The sequence below is a fragment of the Anopheles maculipalpis genome, chromosome 3RL (genome assembly GCF_943734695.1).
Source record: "Anopheles maculipalpis chromosome 3RL, idAnoMacuDA_375_x, whole genome shotgun sequence".
Taxonomy (NCBI): Eukaryota; Metazoa; Arthropoda; class Insecta; order Diptera; family Culicidae; genus Anopheles; species Anopheles maculipalpis.
In genome coordinates this window covers 51,986,873-52,012,197 of record NC_064872.1, presented here as the reverse complement: position 1 = coordinate 52,012,197, position 25,325 = coordinate 51,986,873, and the positions used below count along the sequence as shown (strand labels likewise).

General features: G+C 40.4%; 1 protein-coding gene across 1 annotated transcript; it reads left to right on the top strand.

The window, feature by feature from the left end:
- Positions 1-711: 711 nt before the first annotated feature.
- Positions 712-24,975, top strand: LOC126562999 (protein N-terminal glutamine amidohydrolase). Its single transcript, XM_050219607.1, has 4 exons — positions 712-793; positions 23,823-24,125; positions 24,365-24,489; positions 24,613-24,975. Exons 1-4 carry the CDS (start codon positions 723-725, stop codon positions 24,747-24,749), a joined length of 636 nt encoding a protein of 211 aa, XP_050075564.1. The 5' UTR covers positions 712-722; the 3' UTR covers positions 24,750-24,975.
- The last annotated feature ends 350 nt before the right edge of the window (positions 24,976-25,325 follow it).

The window sequence follows — 25,325 nt, the reverse complement described above, 5'->3', positions numbered from 1 at the left end:
TAGCTACTGCTCGGCGACGACTCGAGGTGCGTAGATAGGAGGGAAGTTTAAGTTGTGGTGCGGAAGCAACACAGGAAGAAACGTGGAAAAAGTGAATATTTATTTAGTTTTTTTTTATTATTTGCCATCAAATATTTGCAAATCGCACGGTCGAGACGCACGTCCCAGTGTTAAGTAGTGTGTACCGTTGCTCGTCTGCGAGAGAAAGGCTGTGGGATCGGTGATATCACAACGTGAGTACGTTTTCTGTTCGGCGGGTGTGTTCTGTGCCCTTTTTTGCCGCTCAAACAAGCATACACCATTTGAGCACCAAGAGTGTGCTCTAGGGCGTTGGGCGTACGTGGTAGTCGAAAGGAAAACCCAGGAGCCGCCGAAACGAAACTCTACTACATCCGCGACCGACCAGCACCAAGAAGCATCAGTAGGCGACGAAAAGCGTTCAGCAATAACAACAACTTTAGGCTGCTGATCTCTCGCTCTCTCGGTTGTTCGGCACACTGGTTGTGAGAGGAAAATCTGCAACCCCTGCTATTATTATTCCTTCCTTGGCAGCCGCTTGATTGAAGTGTTCGTGTGTCCGCCACGAGGAAAACTCTTCGCGGTCCAAAATCGCAGAGCGTGACGAACCCAGCAGGGGCACGTAAAAGGCACGAGAAATATAGGTCGAGAGCGAGACAACAGGCAGCGTGCAGCTAGAACACGAGTAGTGGACAGCGGTGAAAATGTCGACAACCGATGCAAACTTTATGCTGTTTCCCAACATCAAAGATTGTTCGTACGTTTCGTGTTACTGGTAAGTGATGTTTAATAATTGTTTCTGTTCACTCTCATTTACATATCTGCGTGCAGCATCAAAAGCATGAGCAATGTGTGAGCGACTAAATTATGGGATGATTTTCTCTTGCTGAGAAAATGAGAGGGATAGCCATGGTAGAGAAAGAGAGAGAGAGAGTTGTGCGTTCACCTGACACAACAACAATCATCCGTTGCTGTGGTGTTGCTCCGGTGTCCCGGGCGCTCAATCAATCTTTTTAACATCAATTTATGTTTTCCTTTCGCCTCGCCGAGCATTTATAAACATGTACACGCATCTACTGCTAACGACGGTGTGGTGTGGCGGGTGTTTGCCTTGGACGTATTTCACGCTCTATACGCACCTCGCACGATGTACATACGTTTGAGTCTGCACCGCATTTGACAAAGAAGAAAGCTTCTGTTTATCTTGTGGTGTAGGGACAAAAGAGATGAGATGAAGAGAGAAAGAGACAAAGACACAAAGAGAGTGAGAGAGAGAGCGATCGAGAGAAAGAGATGGATGCATGGAGTGTGCACAGAACAAGCAAGCGTTTGCCGCTCGCTAATGGAGACGCCTGGTAGGTGCGGAATTTTGGCAGTTTTTTTTTGGGCATCGAGCTGGAAAAGAACACACAATTGGCAAACGAAGAGTTCCGTATCCTTTTGAATGTCGACCAATATCCTTTTGCATTGCCAAAGACGGTGGAAATTTTGGGCCAAAAAATATGCTCGAGTCGAGGTTAAATGCAATCGTACACTTCCTCTGTACCCTTACCATGTGCTGTGCTTGTGCCTTTTTCCCCACATTTCACACATGACCTGAAAAATGCCTTCACAAAAATGCGTGGAATTCGTCTGTTTGGCGTCCTTTGTAGACTAACATTCTAGTCTTCGCTTGTGTGTTTTTTTTTTTGCAGTTTTTGTCTGTCTTTGTGTACGAATAGAATTTTACATTATTTTCCAAATTCTAGGAAGAAAAGCTGAGTTGCTACAATTATGTGAGAAAAGTATTGCACAAAACAACGCCATGTATGGCTCTCCTTGAGAGCTTGGTTTTGATCCGCCAAATTCTCGAATGTGTAAAAGGCAGTCTCATGACATTAATCCATTTTAAGCCGTGTTTCGCAACGTAGAAGATCATAAAGTTGGGGTTTTATGCTCTAATTATTCACAGATTATCTCGCATTTTGAGCTCAGATGGTTACCTGTCTGATAAAGTATGAAATGAAACCTAAAAAAAAACAAAGATTATTTTAATGTAAAATCTATATGAATTTACAATTTATTTAATGGACGAATAATGTTTTTCAATAATCGATTTTAATACTGTGAGTTAAACGAGCCTTTGTTGTGGAATTTACTATATTTTAGTACATCCATCATTTTCCTAGTAAAGGTGGAATGGTGTTATGCAGGGGTGTTTCAATTGACCGAAGAATATAATTAAACATTTTACCATGGTACGGGAGATAGCAACAGCAATAACGACAGAACTGTTTTTTTACAAAGAGCAGTGTAGAGAGTTTTTGTCTATAATTGCGTCGATCTCCGCACGACAGGAATGCAGGACTGGCGATTCTGCTAAGGGTAAGGATACCAATAATGATGAGACTGGAAGTTGTCGATCTAAATAAGAAGAAGAATATGTATGGTAAACTATGGTGCTATTGTTTGATATCTCATACTTTTCATCGTGGTCTTATTTTGAACGTAACAGGAACGTTATGCTTGGTCTTATCAGCCATATGCAGCCTACCCTCTTATAACGAATTTTATGCGTTTCATTGGTTCATATATTATGCAAAAAACTCGAAATGTCAGGAGTTTTTTTACAATACAATTTACAATTTTGAAGAAACCTGATAAATAACTAATGGTAATTAAAAATAAAAAACAAGATAATCTAAAATCATGCAAAATAATACAGGGTTTACCTTATTCACTTTACAATGTGAACGTAAAATTTTCTTCGAATCTGGTAAAGTGATTCCGCTCCATTGAAATATATTTTTTTCATTTCTTCTGTGTGATTACGACTCAAATTTCAAACCGATTCTAATTAAAGTATAAACAACCCAAGTTTACAGATTAACTTATATTTATAACATTTATAATTTTTCTTGGCTTTACGATCAGCTAGGTCATGCTGGCCGTTCAATGAATTATTAGATTCTTTGGTGCTTTTTTATTTGGATAGTCACTCTTTATTACGAAGGCACAGTCCGAATGGGTTTTGACGGGATGCGCTTTACCACTAGACCTAGCCTTTTGAAACAATTATAATTTTTCAATAGATTGACGGCAGTTAAAACGAATTTAAAACACTAATTTCATAATTCCACTTCTATTGGGTTTTACGCGCTTGTCCAAGGAGTGTCGAGTGTTGAAAATGACATGGTAGTAAAATGACAGTAGTAGAAACACACTCGGAAGAAGATGAAAATACACATACACCGATAAAATACACTGTTCCAATTGGCTAGGTTAACCCTGTAATGCAGGACCCATAGTGAATGATATGGTTTAGCAAAACTATTTTTTTTTTGTTTCACAATTTTTGTAATTAATTTTTCGTTCATGAATTAGTAGCAAATGCTCGATCTTTGACAGATCCTAGCTGGTGGACTCCAGTGAGATTGGCTCGGAAATTGTTTTTGGGGATGAGTTTGTCTATGAGGCCCTTTCGATTAAAAAATCTCTTTGGACTGCGAGCTGACACGGTAGATGAGGTTCTGGACGACGAATAATCTTTGTCTACAATGATTCTTGATAGAGAAGTCCTACACGCCGATCTTTTGTAATATGAGATCGTTTGTACGACGAGATCTCTTGGACGCAGTGGCGAATTCCGGAGAGCTTCTTAATTTACCGAGTGTGGGAAGGGTGTGAGGGTTTCTCAGGATGCCTCTGTCATCAATTTCCAGGAGGCTCCTCATTATTTTCGGAGAGAAAAGAAGTGAAATATTCTTGAGATTCGACCATGTTGCCCACCTTTCCCCAGCATCTGAAGTTGAAGTCCTAAATGGTCATAGTGCGAGATTGTGCCAGTTGATAAGAAAATTTTAAAATAATTTTATGCGTACTACATAGCTGGATAGCCGTTCCTTGCTATGGAGGTTCGAATGGAATTCGATACCTTTTCCGTGTCTGCATTAGCACTGTGCGTCAGCAACTGAATTACTCCAATTATCTCATTTTATGTTTAACGATGAAGCATGACAATCCGGCAAAGTTGGTGAAGCATTCCGGATTGACGACGACAGTAGCGTACCGTGCCAAGTGGTGTGATCAGGTGTTTTGGGAATGTCCGGAGGTCTTGTGCCACGGAGGAGTGCTGGTTCATTTTTCGACTGTTGTTGACCGGGTGTTGTCTGGATGACGTACCACCCTATACAGATTCTTTGTTCCATCTTAATAAAAAAGTCATCAAATTTTAAACGAAATCGATTTAAAAAATTATTCAAGTGTTCTTCATACATCAGCTCCTATTCTATTGTATGGTAAGAATATTATCAAACCTGTTCGAAAAATTCAACAACAATTTAACAAGCATTATACGTGGACTCTAGCACTGGGCTAACAAGTGGTTTCGTGCCAAAATGGTAAACATAATCCAACCCATAAATGATGTATAAATGCATAATTATTGATGATATGCCTTAAAGCAGTATCAAAACACACCTTTTTTTTTTAAACATCCTCTTTATGCTAGCTAAAACCATTCCGACCAATACAGCTGGATACAGCTGAAGAAACATTCCACCGTACCCTTGTTTTACTTCCAAATGCTACGTCCACAAACAGCTAAATATTCATGGTGGCACATGCTGCTATTGAGCGCCAGGTAGCACCACATCCTTTCCACGGGATAATTCCGTTGGAAAAGTAAAAGATTTTTAATCATTTAATTTTTGTGCAACGTAATGGAATAATTTGAAATGGAATAGATAGAAATGGTTCGTGCGGTCCGGTGCACATTTTACCTATTAACTTCATTTCCATTACATCCACGTAATTTCATCAGAGCGAAAGCAGCGTATCATTGACGATAAGAAGATGGTTGGGACATTCCTGGGGTGAATTAAGAGATATAGAGGAAGGGAGAGGGGAGGGGGAGAGGAGAGAGAAACGTAAGAATGCTCATACTCTTATTTATTCTGTCCAATCGTCATCAAACTGGCTAACATTTTTAGTCCTGCCAGGCAATGGCAAGCTAAAACGTCCGTTGGCTCTTATTCTTTTCATCGTGTTTTATGGTTTCTTTCGGCGTTTTGCTGCTCTCGGTGGGACCACTGCTGAGCATTTTTATGCTATTCGTTGTCGTCGGGCTTTTTTTCTTCTTAATCTTCAAATATATGGAAAAGATACCGAGGAGCAGTAGTACATTGGGACATTACCATCGCTGCTCGTGTAGCCAATATAGGGCTAAATATTCAACAGAACGTTCCAAAGGGAGTGCCAAAAGCATGACATTTTGGGGAACAAAAAAAAACGTTCCAGCACCCGACCCGGCAATGAATGATACCCACCGTATTGCGGTGTTCCCCGTTCCAACCCATCATTATCGTCTAACTACAAATGAAAAGAGCATCTTGGCGCCTTAGGTTGTCAGAAGGTTCGGTGTACAGCAATCTTGCCAGTGGCACGGCTAGGGGAAAACATTGAGGATGTGCTTTTCTTTTAACGTGCAATGTCCATCGGTCCATTTGTACTCTCTGGCCTTTGAGTTATGTTGTAATGTTTTGGGCTCCATTTTGTCGTATCTTTCACTGGTTTTTGCTCGGAGGTTTTCGTACAGTTTTACATAATGATGCGTATGTGGATTACACAAGAATGTGCCTCGGTGCAATTTACTCTTCTAAACGATTCACGGTGATTAGTTCAGCACCTCCCACTGATTGTTCAGATGCCACGAGTGGCTAAATAGAGTGACTATTTTTTAGCAATCAAATAAAATAGAAGAATTCATTACCGAATATCTAAACAGTTTATATTTTTTGAACCATTCCGGATTTTATTTGAATATTTTGCTTAGTGATTAGGGGACACACACACACTATAAAATATGTCGCAAAAAAACCGTTCATGGGAAGTTTTCACGCAAAGGTGTGCCGCAACAATCAGATATACATGTGTAAATTTTTTTCGCTTTACTGTCAATAACCTTTACAGTAGAGCCTTGGCACTGTTACCATTTAGCCTCGAATGTCACGCGACAATTTTTTTTTTCATTTTATAGCGGCTTTGAACAATGGGACAAATGAGGCGGCTCGGTGGTATAGGCGACAGCTGCGCCAGTCTTCAAACGGCAGGACCGGGGTTCAAATCCCATCCGGACCCGTCCCTCCGTAGTGAGGCCTGACTAACCAACTATGTGGTATCTATCGGCAGTCTAGTAAGCCATTTCAATGGCCGGTATGACCTTAGAGGTCGTTAAGCCAAGAAGAGAGAGAGAGAGAGAGAGAGAGAGAGAGAGAGAGAGCGGCTTTGAACCTATTGGCGGCTGACAGTCACCTCTTTGCATTAACATTACATTACATTACAGATACCTTAAATTTCTTTGTACCAGTAACTACCTTTTGCAGGGTCTGATTTAACCCCAATCCTAACCCGGGTGAGGATTGCTTGCTCATGATTATTGCTTTTTTCATGTGGTATGGAGCCACTAATGTTTTTATGATACGAAGTTTATTTTCTTTTAAATTCCACCATTCTTCTTGCCCTATTTCTTCTAAACTTTTTTCCGCCCATTTCAACATGTCCTTCCGGGAGAGGGTTTTCCGATGTTCTGTTTGTTGTTCCCGACCTTGATCGGCAGCTTTATCAGCTTCTTCATTCCCTTTAATGCCACAATGGCTAGGGATCCAGCAAAAAGTAACATGCAACGAGGATGGGAGGTTTTCTAGAGTCTGGATGTAGGGGTTTTTCGATGTTCCTCGTTCTAGGGCGGCCAAGACACTAGCGCTATCTGTCAATATAGCGTTAGGTTTGGTGGAATTTGTTCCATCTTCTGCAGCAATAATCATGGCAATGGCTTCTGCCGAAAAAATACTGGTGTTGTCGGCTAGTTTGATGGCACATTTGTCATTTGCCGAAAAGATTCCGCAACCTGCATCTTTTCCTGCTACAGATCCATCGGTATAGATGTGGTGGTGTTACGGATATTGCCTATGCAGTAGTTCCTTGAAGATTCGTTCGGCAACTGAAGTACTGGGAACTGCTTTTAACCGATGTTTCATGGTCCAATCAATTGTAGGGCTCCTTTGGTCCCATGGACCATCTACAACTCTGCTTTGCTTTACAATTGGTGGTATCCGATGATTTGCCAACTCCATGAAGATGTTTTGGGCTCTCTGAAAAAAATGCATCCGCTTTAATATCTTTCTCCAGGGAATGGCCGGCAGTTGCAACTAAGCTGTGGGTGCTGATATGAGACAAAGGCATCTGACCGCTTTCACAGATCAGTGAGAGAGTGGGACTGGTCATATAGGCTCCGGTAGAATACCTCAAAAGCTAGCGTGATAAAGTGGAGCTAAAGTTTATTCAAATTTAGGTTTATTTATTGACACTATTTCAATCCCGTATGGCAATTTAGGAATGAGCTATGCTTTTAGAATCCTAATCAATACTTCTCGATTGGCACGATGTTTCCCATACACTAATATTTTGAAAAGATTCACACGATTTCTACTGTTTTGTATAGTGTAGTTGCAATGAGCAATAATGTTGTTCCAACGAGTACTTTGAATGACCGATTGCTCAGAAAGTGACGCTACAATGGTTTTGGTCAAGGTGTCATAAATGTAATGTACCTTTTTTTATTTCAATTTTGAACATATATTGATATTTGAGGCTATCGTTTTTTCTTTGTAGTTAACTTTACTTTACTTCTTCTTGGCCTTGGTCTAACGACCTTCTAAAGCCATGCGCGGGCAATCTAATGGATCACTAGACTTGCCGATACCACATAGTTGGACAGTCTATCCTCACTATAGGAGAGTGATCTGGATGGGATTTGAACCAAGGTCCTATCGTGTGAAGACCGGCGCCGCTGCCTCCTGACCAACCGTACTCGATAGTTCAATCGTACATATCTATGTCTAAAGCTTACGATTTTTTTTTACAGTGCTATAAGTTTTAAAACATTCTGCATAATTCATTTATTTGCTTCCATGTTTTCCAACTTTTTACATTTTTAGATTTACTTCTATTATGATTTTAATAGATTTTTGTCCAACAGTTTGGGGCTAGAAAATTGACAAGGAAGTTTTGATGAACGCTTAATGAAAATGAATGTTATAAAACGCTGGAATGTATTATTTTTTCATTTTAAATCATGCTCTTGGCTCTCTATCGCTTCAACTCAGAAGAGGTCATCTAAGCAGTAAAAAAACTGCCCATTCATAATGAAATGGGTGTGCTTAGAGTAAATTACTGAACATTCTAAATTTTAAGCTCATTTATTCAAACAAGAATTTTGCATGCTGTTCTGTAATGAAGCAGCCGCCACCCATCACCAAGCACGATGGTGGTTAGTAAAGCGAGCTTCATCCTATCAGAAGTTTATTAATTTGATGAGGTCTTTGTGCAAAGTTTACTCACCGAATAGGAGTGTTTTTTTATGGTGTTCAATGCTTTACTCTACTAAGCACATAAGCGCACGTGAAAGCATTTCCAGGACAGGGAAGTTTGTTGTTCTAACTTTATTATTAATAAATGATGCAGGCCGGGTGAGGTTGTATTGGAAAGATTTGAAGACACTTTAGATTGATTTTCTTTGTCTTTCGAAACATGGCCTGCGGTGTCATGCTTATGATAAAAGCGCTTGATGTGACCAGACGATTGCGGGGAACTCCTGGTGACAAGGACGGCGTGGCAGACACGTTACCAACTGACGAATGGAGCCAATAAAGCTGGACGTAGTGTTTTGTGTTGTGTTAAACGAGCAGTCATCGAGAATGAAGAACGAGTGTAATAAGAACACATTTTAAGCAAACACTCATACACATACACTCCGGTGGTAGAATCCGTCTCGAGGGATTTCATAAGTTCGAAAGGAGAGAGAGAACAAAGCAAAAGAGATGCCCATCATGGTGAAGACGGAAGGGTGGATTTTTATGCGCATCGCATGCCAACCCATAATAGTGACCACTTCACAGTCTTTTTTGTAAGCTTGCAGGCATGGGAGCTTCCTGTGTACGGTACCCGTTGCTGGCGATTCCAAGTCGTCTAGCAGGCGACTCACGGTCGCAGGTTTGATGCACGCACGATTTGGAGTGTTAAGCCCAGCACGCTAAGCGGTGTAAAATACGAAGGACGTATGTTTACTCGCCATAGTAAGCGTGTTCGGTGTCGACGATACCAGAATTATTCCAGCAGCAAACAGCAGGACGATACCAATTTGATGGCGTCCGGTGGCTGGAGACCCGCTGATATACATCGCACCAACTTTGTATGGTGCCCTACATTTCTGGTCACATACCCATAATTTAGTTGCTTTTGAGTGCTACCCCTGACTATGATGGTAATTTGAAAAATGGAAACACTACGGCTTACGTACACAGCAGCACAAACCACGGACACATCGCATGGGAGGATTGAAACGTAGGTGAAAAAAGGAAAGGCTCCGTTGGTATGCGCTTTGCTTTTGACTGCTACATACCACAGTGACTTCGGAACCGGCAGTATCCGCCAGAATCAGGCAATCCGTTCTGCTGCCTTACCACCTACTCACGAAGGTGGTCAGTTCCTGGTTAAAGAAATATGGAAATCATGTGCTAACCCTACCATAAGCAAATTTCTAGAGTGCTTTAGGTTACAACATTTCTTAGGTTGATGGTAGATCGCTTGTAAAAACTGTTGCGTTACGGATGTTATCACAGCTTACCACAACATGCAGAGCGATGTATTACTCAATTAAAAACGCAACCAACGTAGAATTCACACTGGTATCGTGAATGATTGTATCGTGAACAACCATTTGTTGCATTATTTAAATTACTCTTTAAATTACGCTCGAAACCACCAACACGATTGAGTTTATATTGTTACATATTACATATTGTTGAAGAATACATGTTGAACAATTAAAATAAAAATCTATTACATACACACAGGGTTTCGATCCATGTAGTCGAATTATAAAATCTTAGGGGAATATTTTAAATGATGTTTTGAATACTGCATGCCCATGCATGCATGGTGGTGTATGCGACAGCGGCGCCGGTCTATACACGGCTGGACCGGGGTTCAAATCCCATCCGGACCATCCTCCCGTAGTGATGAGGACTTGAGTCGGCAAGTCTTGTAAGCCATTTCGATTGCCTGGCATGACCTTAGAAGGTCGTTAAGCCAAGAAGAAGATAAAGATGCCCATTGTGAATCTTTGCATAATGGGATTATGCGTTCACTGAGTGGGAATTTGCATCATCGCGACTGTGGAATTTTCCAATCAATTATGGTTAAAAGATACAGTAATAATAACAAGTTAAGCTAAAATTTTTTTGCGTTAAACCCATTCAAATTTCTGATGCGGTGATGATGATACGGTTGGCTGATGTAAACAAGCTATTGAAGACAATTTTTCATTTTGCTGGTTTATTAGAAGAGAACGAAACGCTAAGCAGAAATTCCACTATATGATTGCAATTTTCCCCTGGTTGAATGTAAGATTTGACTATATGATTGCAAAGTAGCAGAAGAAGCTTGTGATATTGCACTATCCATTTAAAAAATTCCACTGAGTGATTCAAAATTTCCATTATACGTTATTTATATTTCTGGCCTAATACTGAAAATACAATTATTTATCATCAAAAAGTGTATTATACTTTTCGAAAGTATTCTGCAGCACGATTAATACACTCTTGCAATTGTCGAAACACTTTTTCCACTCTGATTGAGATACCTCATAAAACGTGGTTTATGAACACTTCAACAACATCTTCTGGGGAAAAAAATCGTTGACCACGCATTCTTCTCTTGATGTGCGCAAATAAAAAGAAGTCATTGGGTGCCAAGTCAGGGCTAGAGGACGGATGACCCATGAATTCGACGTTTTGACCGATCAAATAAGGGATGGTTTGCGCCGATATGTGAGAGCTCGCATCGCTCATAAATGTTCTCAGACACAACAGCCGTTTTTGGACGACCTTCTCGAAATTCGTCATTGAGCGAACGTCGGCCACGATTGAATTCATTATACCAGTTTTTAACAGTGCTATAGGATGGTGCTTTATCGCCATACAAAAATTTGAGTTCACCAAAGCAGTCTTTTCTGGATAGTTCACGTCGAAAGTTGTGAAAAATGATTGAACGAAAATGTTCACGGGTCGATTCAATTTTTTTGGTGAAACTGATTTGTTCAAGTCAATGTAAACATCACAAATAATGGTCGTACGTCAAAACGTTGTGAGTGTGATTATGCTCAGAAATGTCAAACTTTCGAATGAAAATATCCAATTGCATCTGGAAACACTTATTGTGGCTTAGGCTTAATATATGTAGCAGCCCACGTACTGATCGAAAGTCTTTATCACCATGCTGCTGTAAGCTGGTCATGTCATGAGAAAGACATCGGACAATCTATCTCCTAAAGCCTGTTTAGGTCATATCAGACGGAAAAAGAAAGCTTGATAGGTCTAAGAAGAGATTTTTTTAAATTTCATAATTACGACCACGCCAAATTGCTTAAGCTTTGGTGCCTTTGCCAGAAAGGCCGAATTATTGGGTTGGCAAAGGACGGCGGCGCTAGAACGTGCGCCAAGCTTCTAGCAGCCATCCAAGCTTCTAGCAGCAGTTCTAGACCACGGATCGATTTATGAATTATCAGTTGCACAAGCTCATTCATACGAAAAATTCCATCAAGTCGTAAATTACTTTCCTTGATGATTTTTCAATCTGAATTAGTTTTCTGTAGCGCTTTAACTTACATTTTACAGCTGCTATCGTTATCGAAATGGCAACAGAAGAAGCCACTGTACCGGACAGACCTAACGTTATCTTTACTGATAGCGCTAGTGTGCTGAAGGCGCTGGAGAAGGGCTCCATACGAAACCCTTACATACAAATGATCGACTCCATCATGAAAGACAGTAAAATCGTTCTTTGCTGGATACCAGCATAAATTGGTATAACTGGGAACGAATAGCAGGCCGTCTTGCAAACGAGGGTAGACGTGGCGCTGAGCAGATAGATGGTGCCATCTTCAGAAGCGATGCATCCGTCTGGCTTGACAGAAACAGATGGTGCAACACCATTGGCAAAACATTTGGAGTACTTCACCTTTAAGCCATCTCAAGAAAATCAAACTGACAGTCGTACCTTGGACTGATCCTCCAAACCACACCGATCAAAGAGTGTTGTCCAGGCTAAGAATAGGCCAGAATTGACATCGACTGAAGAAATAATCACCGCTAATATGTCAATACTGTGGCCTAGAACTCACAGTACAGCACCTTATGACAGAATGCCATTGATATTCCCGAAAAATTCCCGGGAGAAATACGGTCTAAGTGAGCACTTAGAACAACATCGAGGAGACAAAAAAACTAATAATTTGTTTAAAAGACGTTAGCTTATACTCTGAAATTTGATTCTTGCTTTGTAATTAATAGATGGATTTTGTGGCGGCCCGGTGGTGTAGTAGGCGACAGCGACGCCGGTCTTCAAACCGGCAGGGCCGGGGTTCAAATCCCATTCGGACCGTGCCCCCGTAGTTAGGACTGACTAACCAACTACGTGGTATCGGCAGTCTAGTAAGCCATTTCGATAGACAGTGTGAACTTTTAGAGGTCGTTAAACCAAGAAGAAGAAGAAAATAGATTTAATTTTAGATTTTCTAAAGAAAGAGGCGAATGTCATTTGATCTCTCTCAGGCCTTCGATCGAGTTGATAGAGGTTTCCTTTGGACAACAATGATTTCATTAGTATTCAATAAAGGATTAGTTGAGCTACTTCGATTAATTGACAATCGGTCTACATCTCGTCTACTAGTGAATGGACAGCTATCCAATCCCTTTCCCATCCAACGTTCGGTAAGACAAGGCGATCCCTTGTCAATGCATCTTTTTATCCTGTATCTACAACCACTCATCACTGAGCTCCAAGGTATTTGCAACGATCAGGATGACCTGATCAATGCATATGCCGACGATATCTCAGTAGTGACCACTTTTTCATCCAAGATAGAGCGCGTAAGAGAAGCGATCGAATCATTCGGTATCTGCTCGGGGGATCTGCTCAACCTCGACAAAACAATAGCGCTGGACGTAGAACACACAAACCAGATGCAAATTCCTTGGCTACGCACCGAAGAACGTCTTCGACTGCTGGGAATTTTGTGTTCTAATGATGTACGCAAAGTTATGAACAGCAACTGGGATATATAGTTATCCACATGGTTCGACAGGTAATACGCTACCACAGGGTTAGAAACCTAAACCTGTGCAAAAAATAACCCTTCTAAACACATTCCTGTTATCCAAAGTATGGTACATTGCGTCGATCTGTGGTGCTCGCTCGATGGATATCGCTAAGATCACCTCACTCATCGGCAGCTACCTTTGGGATGGAAGTGGAGGAATAAGAGTACTCCTACAATAGTTGGCTCTTCCGCGAGACCGTGGTGGGTTGAATCTTCAAATTCCGTCTCTTAAAGCACCTGCCCTTCTATGCAATCGTTACGTGACACATAAGGAAAGTTTGTGTTTTGGAGCAAAATTCATCATGGACCCAAGTCAATCACCCTTACCATCAAACTACACATGTTTAAAAATTGTGGTCCAACACCTGGCAACTCTTCCAACCAAATATCGAACAGCAACATCATCCAAAGCACTGATAGCTGAAGCAACGAAAGGTTTACCCGATTCTAAGGTTGCTTTGGAAACTCCTTCCATGCCGTGGAAAAAGGTTTGGAAAAACATCAGCTGCAGGAAGCTTTCTTCCGAGCAAAGATCATGCCTGCTTCTGCTCATAAATTTTTTTATTATAATTTTTTTTTAATTCATAAAGGACGGCCAGGCCGTATTGCTTCTCATAAAAAAAATTAACACATGCAGTTCTATAAGTGAACTGTAACACGCAAAGAATACCGTCTCCGAAGTGCGCGTACTGTCCTTTGGATGAAACTTTGGATCATAAATTCATGTCCCCCCTCATGTCCTCCGGCATGAATGATGATACAGCAAGAAATAAAAACCATAATTCCCAATGTGATACTTAGCTTCAACGATTTGCATAGGAACCTATTCTAGACGGAATAAGACCAGCGCATAGAACAATAGTTTTAAAGATTTTTGCAAATTATATCATCCACACCGCTGGAAGCAACGATGCTGTGATTGATGTAAATATACTGAATTGTTATTTGTACTTATGTTATTTCTATAATATTTATAACACACTCACACATACACGAAATAAACGCAAAAAAAAATAAAAAAAAACCTAACAAAAAACTAAAATCAACAACAGCGACTGAATATGCTGAATATACCTGCAAAAAAGATCATCTTTCTTGAATAATCTTAATTGAAATATGTTATGTAGCTCAACAAGGAGCTGTATATGGAACCCTACCAATCATATTCCTTTAATAAAGCTTTAAAAAAAAGATTTGATAAACATACACAAAACGAGGCGTCGATTGTGCCAAGCATATTTAATAACAATGTTTACCTATAAAAAATAATGCTGCCAAGTGCGCCAGTGTTTCATTTGATTTGATATCATAAATTGAAAAAAAATTTAATTTGTTGCGCAAGATGCTACTTCCCACCAAGAATTCAGGCCTGCAATTTCCTAGCTTCCTAGACTTCATTACACCCGTAGCTCGATAATCAGTTTTTCGTACGAGGAGACGGTCCAGAAGTGATTTGATGCCTTTTGATGTGCCTTTTGAAGATCGACAAAACTATCATTTCTGTTGCCGATCACTAAGAGGTTTTTTTTAAGGATATTTTTTTCAGCTAGACATAACAATTTTGATTTGTCTATCTTCAAAATAACTGTAAAGTTTCATCGAAAACTTTTACTCATAAACTTTTACCAACAAGCGTACAGCTAAAGACTTACTCCGTTGACCACTTTTCTGAGGTTGGCTTGAGATAATCTACTACCGTTGCTTAATCCTTCGTTTTACTGTGTCGATCTGTGTTGAAGACGAACAAATATCAAAGCACCATGACCACCGTCCAACTGCAAAGCTTGATAATCAAAAGAGCAACTGCAACACTCGTGCTTGTGAACGGCGCAAAGCAATGTTTGTGAGTATTCTCTTGCAACCGTACTATTTGTTTCTGGTGGTTTCTTTAATCTTTCATGCATGTTGCTGTACGCAAGGCACAGTATACCGTTCGAATCGAGCACGCCAGCCCATCTTAGTCACTGAATTACATTCTAAATGACCTTCGCTATCCTTCGTTGTACACATCGTGAATAATACGACAAGTTAAGCTGCTGCCGGGCCCGGGCAACGCCATTTAGGTTAGGATTTACTGGAAAGCTTTCGATCTGACCTGTTTATCTTGCAACCATCCGCCTGAAGATGCTAGACGATCAAAGACGTGATGTTTTGCTGCTGCTGCTGTTTCCTTACTCTATTTTACTCGCTCGTTTTATGTGGTACTTGTTTACAAGTCCTTGCAGAAGCGAAGGTTTATCCCCTACACTACCAGACGGCCGCATTTCTGTTTGAATTTTGTGTTTAGTTTCGGTTGTTTTGTGATGCCTCCAAGAAAGGTTAATCCACGTTCAGAGCACCATTTACCCGGAGCAGCCGGCGAAGCTTTCCATTGCGGGCCTGTTTCGTTTTTGGTTACGTGATACCATTGAAGCAAATTTGTTGGATTGTAAGTTTTGTTATTGTTAACAGAAACTTTGTGGATCAGTAAAAATAAATACACACACGCACGCAGAGCTGTGTAGCCCTGGAAAGTTCATATACGCACCATGAATTTCAACCAGCCGATTATGTGTATATTTCCAATTTAAAATTGTAAAACCAATCTAAGGTATAAAAGTGTATGATTTTTTGACACTTCATCTATCATGTTAATTTCCGAAAAAGTTGGTGTTGCTTAAAAAAAAATGTTTTACCCACTTAAATAAATTACGGAATCAAATCTGTTAAATTGAAGCCTGAAGCAGTTAATAAACTTTCAACCCTACAACTTGCAAAATACTTGCGAATTTTTATATTGACTGATTTGCATAATTTCATATGAGCCTGGTTTCTGAAGAAAATGCAAATTCTATACCGCTCACCGACGGCGGCCATATGGAAATAAACGCAGGCAGATTTATTTCGAAGATGGTGGTGGTTCAGCCTATACCTCCACCGTACGTACTATATAAAAACGATCAGGAGGGGGTTTCTTCTGTGTCCTGTTCTGGTCTTCAAAGAAACGAGATCGACTATGTCTCCTGGCAATAAAGCATGGGAAAGTATGGCGTGCATTGACAAACAGTGTGATTGGTTTTGCGTAAGGAGAGTAGTGGCGTCTGCAACACATTTCTTCTCTGCACTGCCGTCTATAGAAGACCACTCAATTGAGGCAGAGATAATCAATTCCACTCGCTCAACTTCACTAGCACCACTCCAAAACGAATGGAATTTATTTGAATAAATCCCTGCTTCTGTACAGCCCGCTACAAGACGACATGTTTATCGTCCTCTAACTACGAGGCCTTCGTTGTGATTGTACAGCGAAGCTGCTGCACACGAGTCAAAAACGAGGTCCGATGAATTGTTTTACTCCCTGGTGGATACATAAAAGCCGTACCATCTTCATTCACTCACACTCACACCTGTGCTTCCACCCAACACGTTGAGTGATAAGGGTTGGTTTAATGTCCCTGCGGCCTCGTTCATGATTTTATTCGGAAAAGCTGTAACACTTGCGAGCAGATGATGTTTTCTTTCTTACAACTGATCGTTGAGCTGTTTGCTTTGTCTGCGCGTGTGTGTGTGTGTTTTGAGTTTATTTTCTTTGAAATTGCTCAATTTTTACTATTTTTTAAGTAATTCCGTTGGAGATACTCGCTTAAAACCATTCGCATTGAAGTTGTGGAAAAGTTTTTTGCACAAAAAGTAATATATGCCTGCATATTATTGATACGCTTCTTACGTATTCCATATTTAAACAATCAAAGTTGAGAAAACTTTCCGAAGTTCGTTCTCCTTTCTACGACCTTGTACCCTTGTCAGGCGTTACAAGCAATAGGGTTTGTTGTAGTTTCTTTCTATTTCTTGCTCCTTCTATTTCTTCTTTATCTCATGTAAGCGTTTTACATGCATGCAATCATCATGTATCCCAAATTGTGCGTGACGTGAGGTAATAGCGTGTGCAAAGGTAGGCCCGCCATCGTAGGGAAAGAAAACTGTCGCCAATTTTCACCTTCGTCTATTTAGGCACACGGTGTTGTTGACCAATCAGGCGATCAGTTGAATGTATACTATACTTCTTATGTAAGAAAAATACTGCTGTAAGAAGGCAGGAAAATTGTTCAAAATATTATTGATGATGCGTAAGCATGCTCTCCAAACAAATTATCAACTTTATATGAGTGGCGTCTCAATTTTTCATTAGAAATCATCTAATCAAAAACTGTGCTCTAATCTATTGTCCAGTAGCATATTGTTTGCTATTACACAGAGCTACAGACACAAAAAACCCAAAATCTTGGATTCAAAACCTTAGCAAAAGGCATGGTTTTATTAACACATCCAATGCCGTGCCTTCGCTTCATGAGATGAGGTGGTAAATTTCAAACATCGAACGAAGCGCGAGAGATGCCAAAAATATAACTAATTATTTTTCCATTAGCGGAAAAACCCAATCATGCCGGTATCGCACACCGAATGAAGTCTCTTTCCTTCGATATTGAATAGCCAGAGCATCCTGTTGCAGCATAAAATTAAAACATCCTCTCGGTCCTCCTAGCAAAACAGTGGCAGTGTGGTAGTGGGCCAAATGTCAGATAGCCTTCGGTGGACAGTGTGGCCCGTTTGGTTGGCAATGTTTATTACTAAACACACCTACATGGTTTGAAATACTTAAATAAACACCAGTTTGAGTTTCAAATGATTAAGCAACAGTCTTATTATACATCCATCATGTAATTAGAATGGCATGCTCGTATTTGGGTGAAATAAGTTAGCGTTGTGGTTTTTTTTTCTTCTTTGCTGTCGTTGTAAATCATTCGATCAATAAGAGAAGGGATCTAATTTGCATTGAAAATTGCGTGAGACACGGTAAAACGGCGTAACGGTAATGATGAATTGGACTTTCTCATTGCACAAAAAGGGAACGGTGCGTATAGGATTTCAGTTTCTAATTATTTGTAAATTTATTACGCTAACCTTTTCCGCCATCAATTACAGCACCGAAGGTAGAGCGTAATGGGGTTGGAAAAATGATAATGATAATGGAATTGTTGTACTGTTTCCGGGCAAGTTTTTTTCATTCCGGTTTCTGCGTGCTTACGATGGTAAACGATATTGAAATATTTTGTTTTCGTTGTACAAAGTAGCTTAAATTTTATCGTTTCTTTTAAAAAAAACACATTTTTTACATGAAATTATCTAAAATGTTTTATGAAATAAATTTTGCAATTGTTTAATACAACTTTTTTATTTATTTTTATTCCGATAGGACAATAGGAAGGAATTAAAATAATAAATTTTATTACCCCACTTGTGTTATTTTTAACCATGGATGTGTTCCGATGTTCCTAAAATGTGTTCCGATGAGCAGCTGAATAACTGAAATGGCGGCCTATGTGTGAGCCTCGCATACTGTCCAGACGTATGAATGGTTATATTTGCATTGAATGCTTTGCTCTTCACGGGGTTTATCGGGTACGACGCATACTCATAACTAAAGTGACATAAGTAAATAACGGGCAGCCAAAAGTTAATCAGTGAGCAATCTGATTTGCTCCTCTAATGGAAACGATAAACAGACCAGTCAGTAGCAGCGCCACCGTCCGATATGAAGCGCATGTTGGCTCATGTAAAAATAAACTGTTTTTGAGGCTGTATGCAACGTTCAACGAGAAAAAATCACACATGCACACACACACACACACATGTGTATGTGTGCTTACTTGCTGTCGTCTAACATGCGCCGATTGAAGATGAAAGCCTGGTGCAGGACGAACAATCGGAGTGCAGGAGAGGAAAACTTTTCTGCCCAGCAAGCACATACAGCACACAATGGAAGGTCTCGAAGTGATGAAATATTGAATATCATTGCAGAAACGAGTGAATTTTTAACCGCTATATAGCGTATTGTTTCTTTGTTTAAAAAGCATACTGCGTGATCGTAATAGCTGTGTGCAAGTAGATAATATTACTACACGTTACGATTTGATGGGTGTTTAGCTTCCATTAGGTAGCATTTGGGTTTAGTTCATGAAATCAATAAATGAATGAATCAAATAAATTCCATATTCTACATAACATTTATTCATAAAAAAACTGTGTGGAAAAGTTGTGTGCAGATTCCTTTGAGTTATTTGAAAATGTCACAATTTATGGTTAAATACAACTACCCTCACTCTCTCTCGCCAATTCCAAACACAACAAGGAAGCATACACTTCGATTTCGTTTTACCTTCGTGTTTTATCTTTTCTTGGTGTTTCCAGGTGTGAAGCTTTCACATCCTTCCAACTTCTTGATGAATTGTTCAGGTTCATAATCTCCTGAGTGTCTCTGAAGCTGGTTCAGCATAAGAAAACATTTTCCCAGCAAGACAATTGCCTCAACTTAAGTACAGATTGTAAAAAATGTAATAGGATATAATATTCATGGTGCGTTCAGTACAGTATCGTTATTAAAAGATTTCATGCGTCATTAAATATAAAACCAACATGTATTGATACTTGAACAAATGCAAAGATTTGTGTAAAACATCATTTCACTCACTCACTCATGTTGGCCTGCTCTTTTACAGAGCACGTCGTCGTGACATGGCCCGGTCAACAATAGGTCTCCAGGAAACTCGATCCCTGGCTACAGCTTTCCATCCATTTAGGCATCCGATCTCCGACAGGTTTTCCTTCACCTGATCAAGCCAACGAAATCGCTGTGCTCCTCGACGCCTCGTGCCGAACTGGGGGTCGCTGACGAATACCTTCTCCGGCATCCTCATACCATGCCCCAGTCATCGTATCCTGCCGGTCTTTGCTACCGTCAGGATGTCCGGTTCTCCGTATAGCTCAACAAGCTCGTGGTTCATCCTTCTCCACACTCCATGCTCGAACACACCGCCAAAGATGGTCCGGAGGATGCGACGTTCAAACACGCTAAGAGCGTTTGCATCCTCCGCTCGGATGGTCCAAGACTCGTGGCCATATAGGACCATAGGGCGAATCAGATTTCGTGCGGTCTCGAAGTCTTCTGGATCTCAGCAGACGGTGAACACCGTAGTAGGCACGATTCCCTTGGACAATGCGTCTCCAAATTTCGCTGCTGACATCGTTATCCGAAGTTACGACAGTCCCAAGATAGCAGAACTCCTCTACCACCTTGTCTCCGTTGACTAACACGCTGCTTCCCACTCGGGATCTATCGCGATCAGAGCCTCCGACAAGCAGGTATTTCGTCTTCGTTGCAATGATCATCAATCCAATTCTTGCTGCTTCACGTTTCAGTCGGGTGTACGCCTCACACACCTTCGCTGTCGTCTTGCCAACGATGTCAATGTCATTGGCGAAGCCAAGAAATTGAAGAAACCGGTAGAGAATCGTGCCACGGATATCGTTGTCTAGCCCCTCGCTTTATATGACACCTTCCAATTCTATATTGAACAGTAGACAGGAGAGTCCGTCCGCTTGCCTTAGACCCCTGTGAGATTCGAGCGATTCCAACAACATGTTCCATAGCTCATTTCGACCTATGGTTTCGTAGGCCGCCTTGAAATTGATAAATAGGTGGTGAGCAGGGATCTGGCGCTCTCGGCACTTCTGGAGGATCTGCCGAAGAGTGAAGATTTGGTCGGTGGTGGATTTGTCTCGAACAAACCCCGCTTGGTAGCTGCTGACGAAATCTGTAGCACGGGGAGCAAGTCTGCAGAACAAAATCTGGGACAGGATCTTATTAAAAATCATTTACTTTAATGAAATTGCTTCGGGTCAAGCATACCGTACCATAAGAGTATATATTCCGAACCATTGTGAACAATACAAAATGTATAAAAAGTATGTTTTATGATTCTTTACAAATTACTCAAAATGTTAATACCAAACCTGAATAATTTTTTCCTTTATCAGATTGGATTTTGTTATTATCCATCGAAAAATATTAATTAAGTTTGTACAGCTCTAAAGATCTTTTAGATGTTATCACTCGTAATGCCAAATTACTGCCCGAGAGCATCGGTTTCACAAAGTTAAAGAGCGTAGGGTTCAGGTTACTTCGAAGAAGCTTCGTATTAATTCCTCTGTAAATAGGTCGTTCCCTTTCTTGTTCCGTTTGAGACATTAAACCAAAGAACCCTTCGATGGATATTTCTTCCAAATAGGCAAGGATTTATTCGATCCACTCAACAAAAAAGCATGCCCTTTTTCTCGCTGTTTGCAAATGGGGTGCCCTTTTTTTTAAATCGCCCCACTCAAGGCTATTCCAGCCATTGGCTCTGGGACAAAGAGTTGGGGAATATGAATTGGAAATTGGGAAGGGAAATGTGTTTCCGTGGATCGTTTGTTTATCATTTGTTTGTGATAGGTTTTCGTTTGTTCCTCGCTTTTGGCCATCGTAAAATTGGCGTTAAGAAAATTAGAAAGTGATCAATTACCGAAAGAGTTCTGGAGTATGGCAATGTTGATTTAGCTTCTAGTTCTAATTTGCATCTGACTATGTCGAGGTTTAGTTTTGTATCTGATGTTTATGGCCCATGATCGCAAACGTGTGGATTGAAGAAGTACGATTCATTCATTGTGATGATTGATTTTAGTAAATCTTATTATCTGGAATTGATGCCTTTTTTAAATATGAGCTCCTGAAATTAATTCAAATCTTACGCCAAACTTTTAATAATGACTTCACCAGCTACACCAGCTGACGACTGGGTTCTGATATTTATCAGCTGATGGGTCACTGTCTTTATGATAGAAGCTCCACAGTTTTCAGAATTTCTTACATTTTTAGTTGGAAATGCCTAACAATACGGCCAGGCCATCCCATTCGAAATGAAAGCAAGTTGGAAAGGCTTAAACTATGTAGCAATCCTTCTCAGTAGCATAGCATCAGTGCGATAGCAATGTGGATAGGTGGGAAATGTATGCTTTCACGTACCCAATTATCTGGAAGTGTTGACTACTTAAATAAAATGGAAATTCTCCGGATTTGTCACAGCAATCAGCTGCGACTCTGTCTTGTAAGTAATAATTGGAAATATTAACTGCTGGATGCTGAATATCGCCACCTAAATGGCCAGTATAGTAATCTTCTCAACATTTCGTTTTTCCTACTGTGGGATGTGGGTGTCGAACATTACGGTAGAACTGCTCGAACTCAAACGTTTATTTACTATGAGCAAAATTATGCATTGACCAGTAAAAATTGAGGCCCACACTACAGAAATCGGCCCTTACGTTTTACTTCGAACGTCCAAAGCTTTCTGAATAACTATTGCCTTTTTATGATATATAAATTTCTGTGTGCTTCCTATGTTATGTCTTTGTTTTTTTGTTTTTTGTTCTAAATCTTTAATAAATTTAAAAGTTTGTTCAGCGTCTTGTAACGTTATCAACTTGTTTTCGTGAATATCAGCAAAAATAATAATATGCAAATATATTTTATTGTCTTTTTTATATTATACTCCTTTTTATCCTCGCTACCCGACACAATGATAAGGCGGCCCTATAGTGTAGGCGACAGCGGCGCCGGTCTTCAAACGCCAGGAACGGGGTTCAAATCCCATCCGGACCGTCGTCCCCCCGTAGCGAGGATTGACTAACCAACTACGTGGTATCGCAGCAGTCTAGTAAGCCATTTTCGATGGCCGGGTATGATCTTTAGAGGTCGTTAAGCCAAGAAGAAAGAACAAAAAGAAAAAGTCTATATCAACGAATTGAAAACTTATTTTTGGTATTGTTATAATTATTGCTCAAGCTGCCGGAAAAGCGATGCTATGAGAACCATGAAATAAAATTCAAACATGATGGAAAATAATTAAAGTTAAATTTAAAAACTACTGTTCTGTATGTATGTGTGATGAATATGTTTGATGTAAAAAGCACAAATTGTCATTAGGAAATTGGACAACGGTGGAGTGTGGAAATGACTTTTCTGATCGTAGAATTGCAATTTCATTTATGAATTTTTATACTCATGCTAGACGTTCAGGTGAAGGAACATACCCTTGTAAATACAATTGAAAACCCTAGACCTTGTAGTGAATTTTTATTTGCTGCCGAAACGGGCTGCTGCAATCATGTTCAGGCAGTACTTGAGTTCCGTCGCAATGCCGGATGTTGGTACACTTCCGTTGGTTGTGATGCTGTACGAGTGGCAATAATGCTACCGAAAGCCGGAAAAGAGATTTCTGTTGCATTTAAGTGCAGGCTAGGAATGTTCTTACCGATAGCATCTGCAACCAAAGAATGCAATATATGAATAAATATGTTGAATAGTTTTTTTTTTAAGTTTTGTATCTTACAACTTTATTATAACATGTAACGATTTTCAGCACCGAAGACAGAGGGTTTGTTAAACATGCACTGAAGGAGTTTTACATTTAGTCCTCTGGGAATGTGACCTAAGCTACATGTTGGATCATGGTTGTGATTGTAGCGAATTACTCAGCAGTAATTTCTCACGCTACCATTTAAAGGAATATCACCATAAATTTTCAAAAACACAAACGAATGACCAACGATTTGACAAATTACTTGTTACTCCTGACTCGCTGCTCATGTTTTGTTCGAAATATAAACTTATAATTTATTCATACCTCATTTTTAACATTTAAAATGTAATGTTTCATAATTTTCTATTCCGGTTCTTCTCGGTTTGCAGCGAAGAAAATGTTTGGAAACTGTGCGAACAAGTGAAGAAAACGTACCCTTCGGAGCTTCCGAAATGTTATGCTGTGTTTGTGTCCAACGAACGGCGCACCGTACCCTTGTGGCGACAGAAGGCGGGCCGAGGCGACGAGAAGCTGGTGATATGGGACTATCACGTATTTTTCATGCACAATCCGTCACCGAACCGGTGTCTGGTGTTTGATCTAGACACAACGTTACCGTTCCCGACCTACTTTCATAAATATGTTACCGAAACGTTTCGATCGGATTATGCCTTAACGCCGGAGCATCACAGGTAGGTTTTTGTTTTTGCTCGTCAGCGATGTTCAATAATCATTAGCTTGGAGGGGTTTTTTTTTTATTGTCGGTTAGAGCTATCGGTTTCACACCACCCGTGGCAAGGGCAAAACAACGGAAAGCTCTGATTCGATCGTTAATCAATTTAAATCGTGTGTCATATTTAATTCGTGTTGTTTTTCCTTTTATCTCCATACACTTTTTTGTCGGGGCGGTTTGGAACGTTCCGGACTGCAGATTCTTCAGAGTGATACCGGCAGAAAAATATCTAGCAGAGTTTTCCTCCGACCGACGGCATATGCGTAGACCGGATGGATCCTGGATCAAACCACCGCCGTCCTATCCACCAATCCAGACAAGCGGTAAGTGTTGCGGTTGCGTTTCGGTTGAGATTAAAATTATAAAATAAGTTTTACCGATAAAGTTGTTGGTGGTTCTGGGCCGCTTTGTAACGCGTAATCTAAAACAACTCTTTACCGTTTTAGCGAGCACGCACAGCTTGGACGATTTTATTTGCATGAAGCCTGGGAAAGGGCCGGGCGCGGTATACGATTTGCTACATTTCGTACAACAGTTCTACAAACCGCCGGATCGGAACATCGGCACCAAAACGCAAAATTAAAATCACATTAAGGAAGGCACGGCGTTTCGCGGCGCAAGAATGTTTAGCGATGCCGGTGGCAATAGCTAGCAAGAACTAATTAGCAAGAACTGTAAGCGGCAAGCTGATGATTGTGCACGCTTTGTGCTACCCGGATACGTACGGTGCAGAGGCGAACGGATACGGTACCTTATCAGAACGCAACACCAGAATTACGCACCGTGCCATTGTATAAGCAGCATAAAGTGGTGGTAAGTAAGTATGTTTGGGGCCGAGTATTGGAGAGTTTTGCAGGATTTCGTTATTGTTACGTGCTAAAGTCAAGAAGTGGTGACCATCGACGATGAGTGCAATAAGCGGGAAAGGAAACTTAAGCTACCGTTACTAACAACGTAACCGATAGACTAAGTACATTTCACTACTACCGATAGAACGGAATGGCAAAACGATGGTATAGCTATTTTCAAGGTTAGTTCAAACAATTCTATTGAAAAATCAAAATTGAAGTTATTTTTAAAAAGGAATTCAATTTATAGCTATTCAATGGAAAATGATGACACGCTTAAAAATGGCACACAAGAAAAAATATTAAAGCTG

What these genes read in the sequence shown, in the direction of transcription:
- LOC126562999 (XM_050219607.1), top strand. Translation starts at nt 723, where the DNA reads ATGTCGACAACCGATGCAAACTTTATGCTGTTTCCCAACATCAAAGAT. An exon ending in TCGTACGTTTCGTGTTACTG is followed by an intron (nt 794 to 23,822) that starts GTAAGTGATGTT and finishes CTCGGTTTGCAG; the next exon opens with CGAAGAAAATGTTTGGAAAC. An exon ending in TTAACGCCGGAGCATCACAG is followed by an intron (nt 24,126 to 24,364) that starts GTAGGTTTTTGT and finishes TCCGGACTGCAG; the next exon opens with ATTCTTCAGAGTGATACCGG.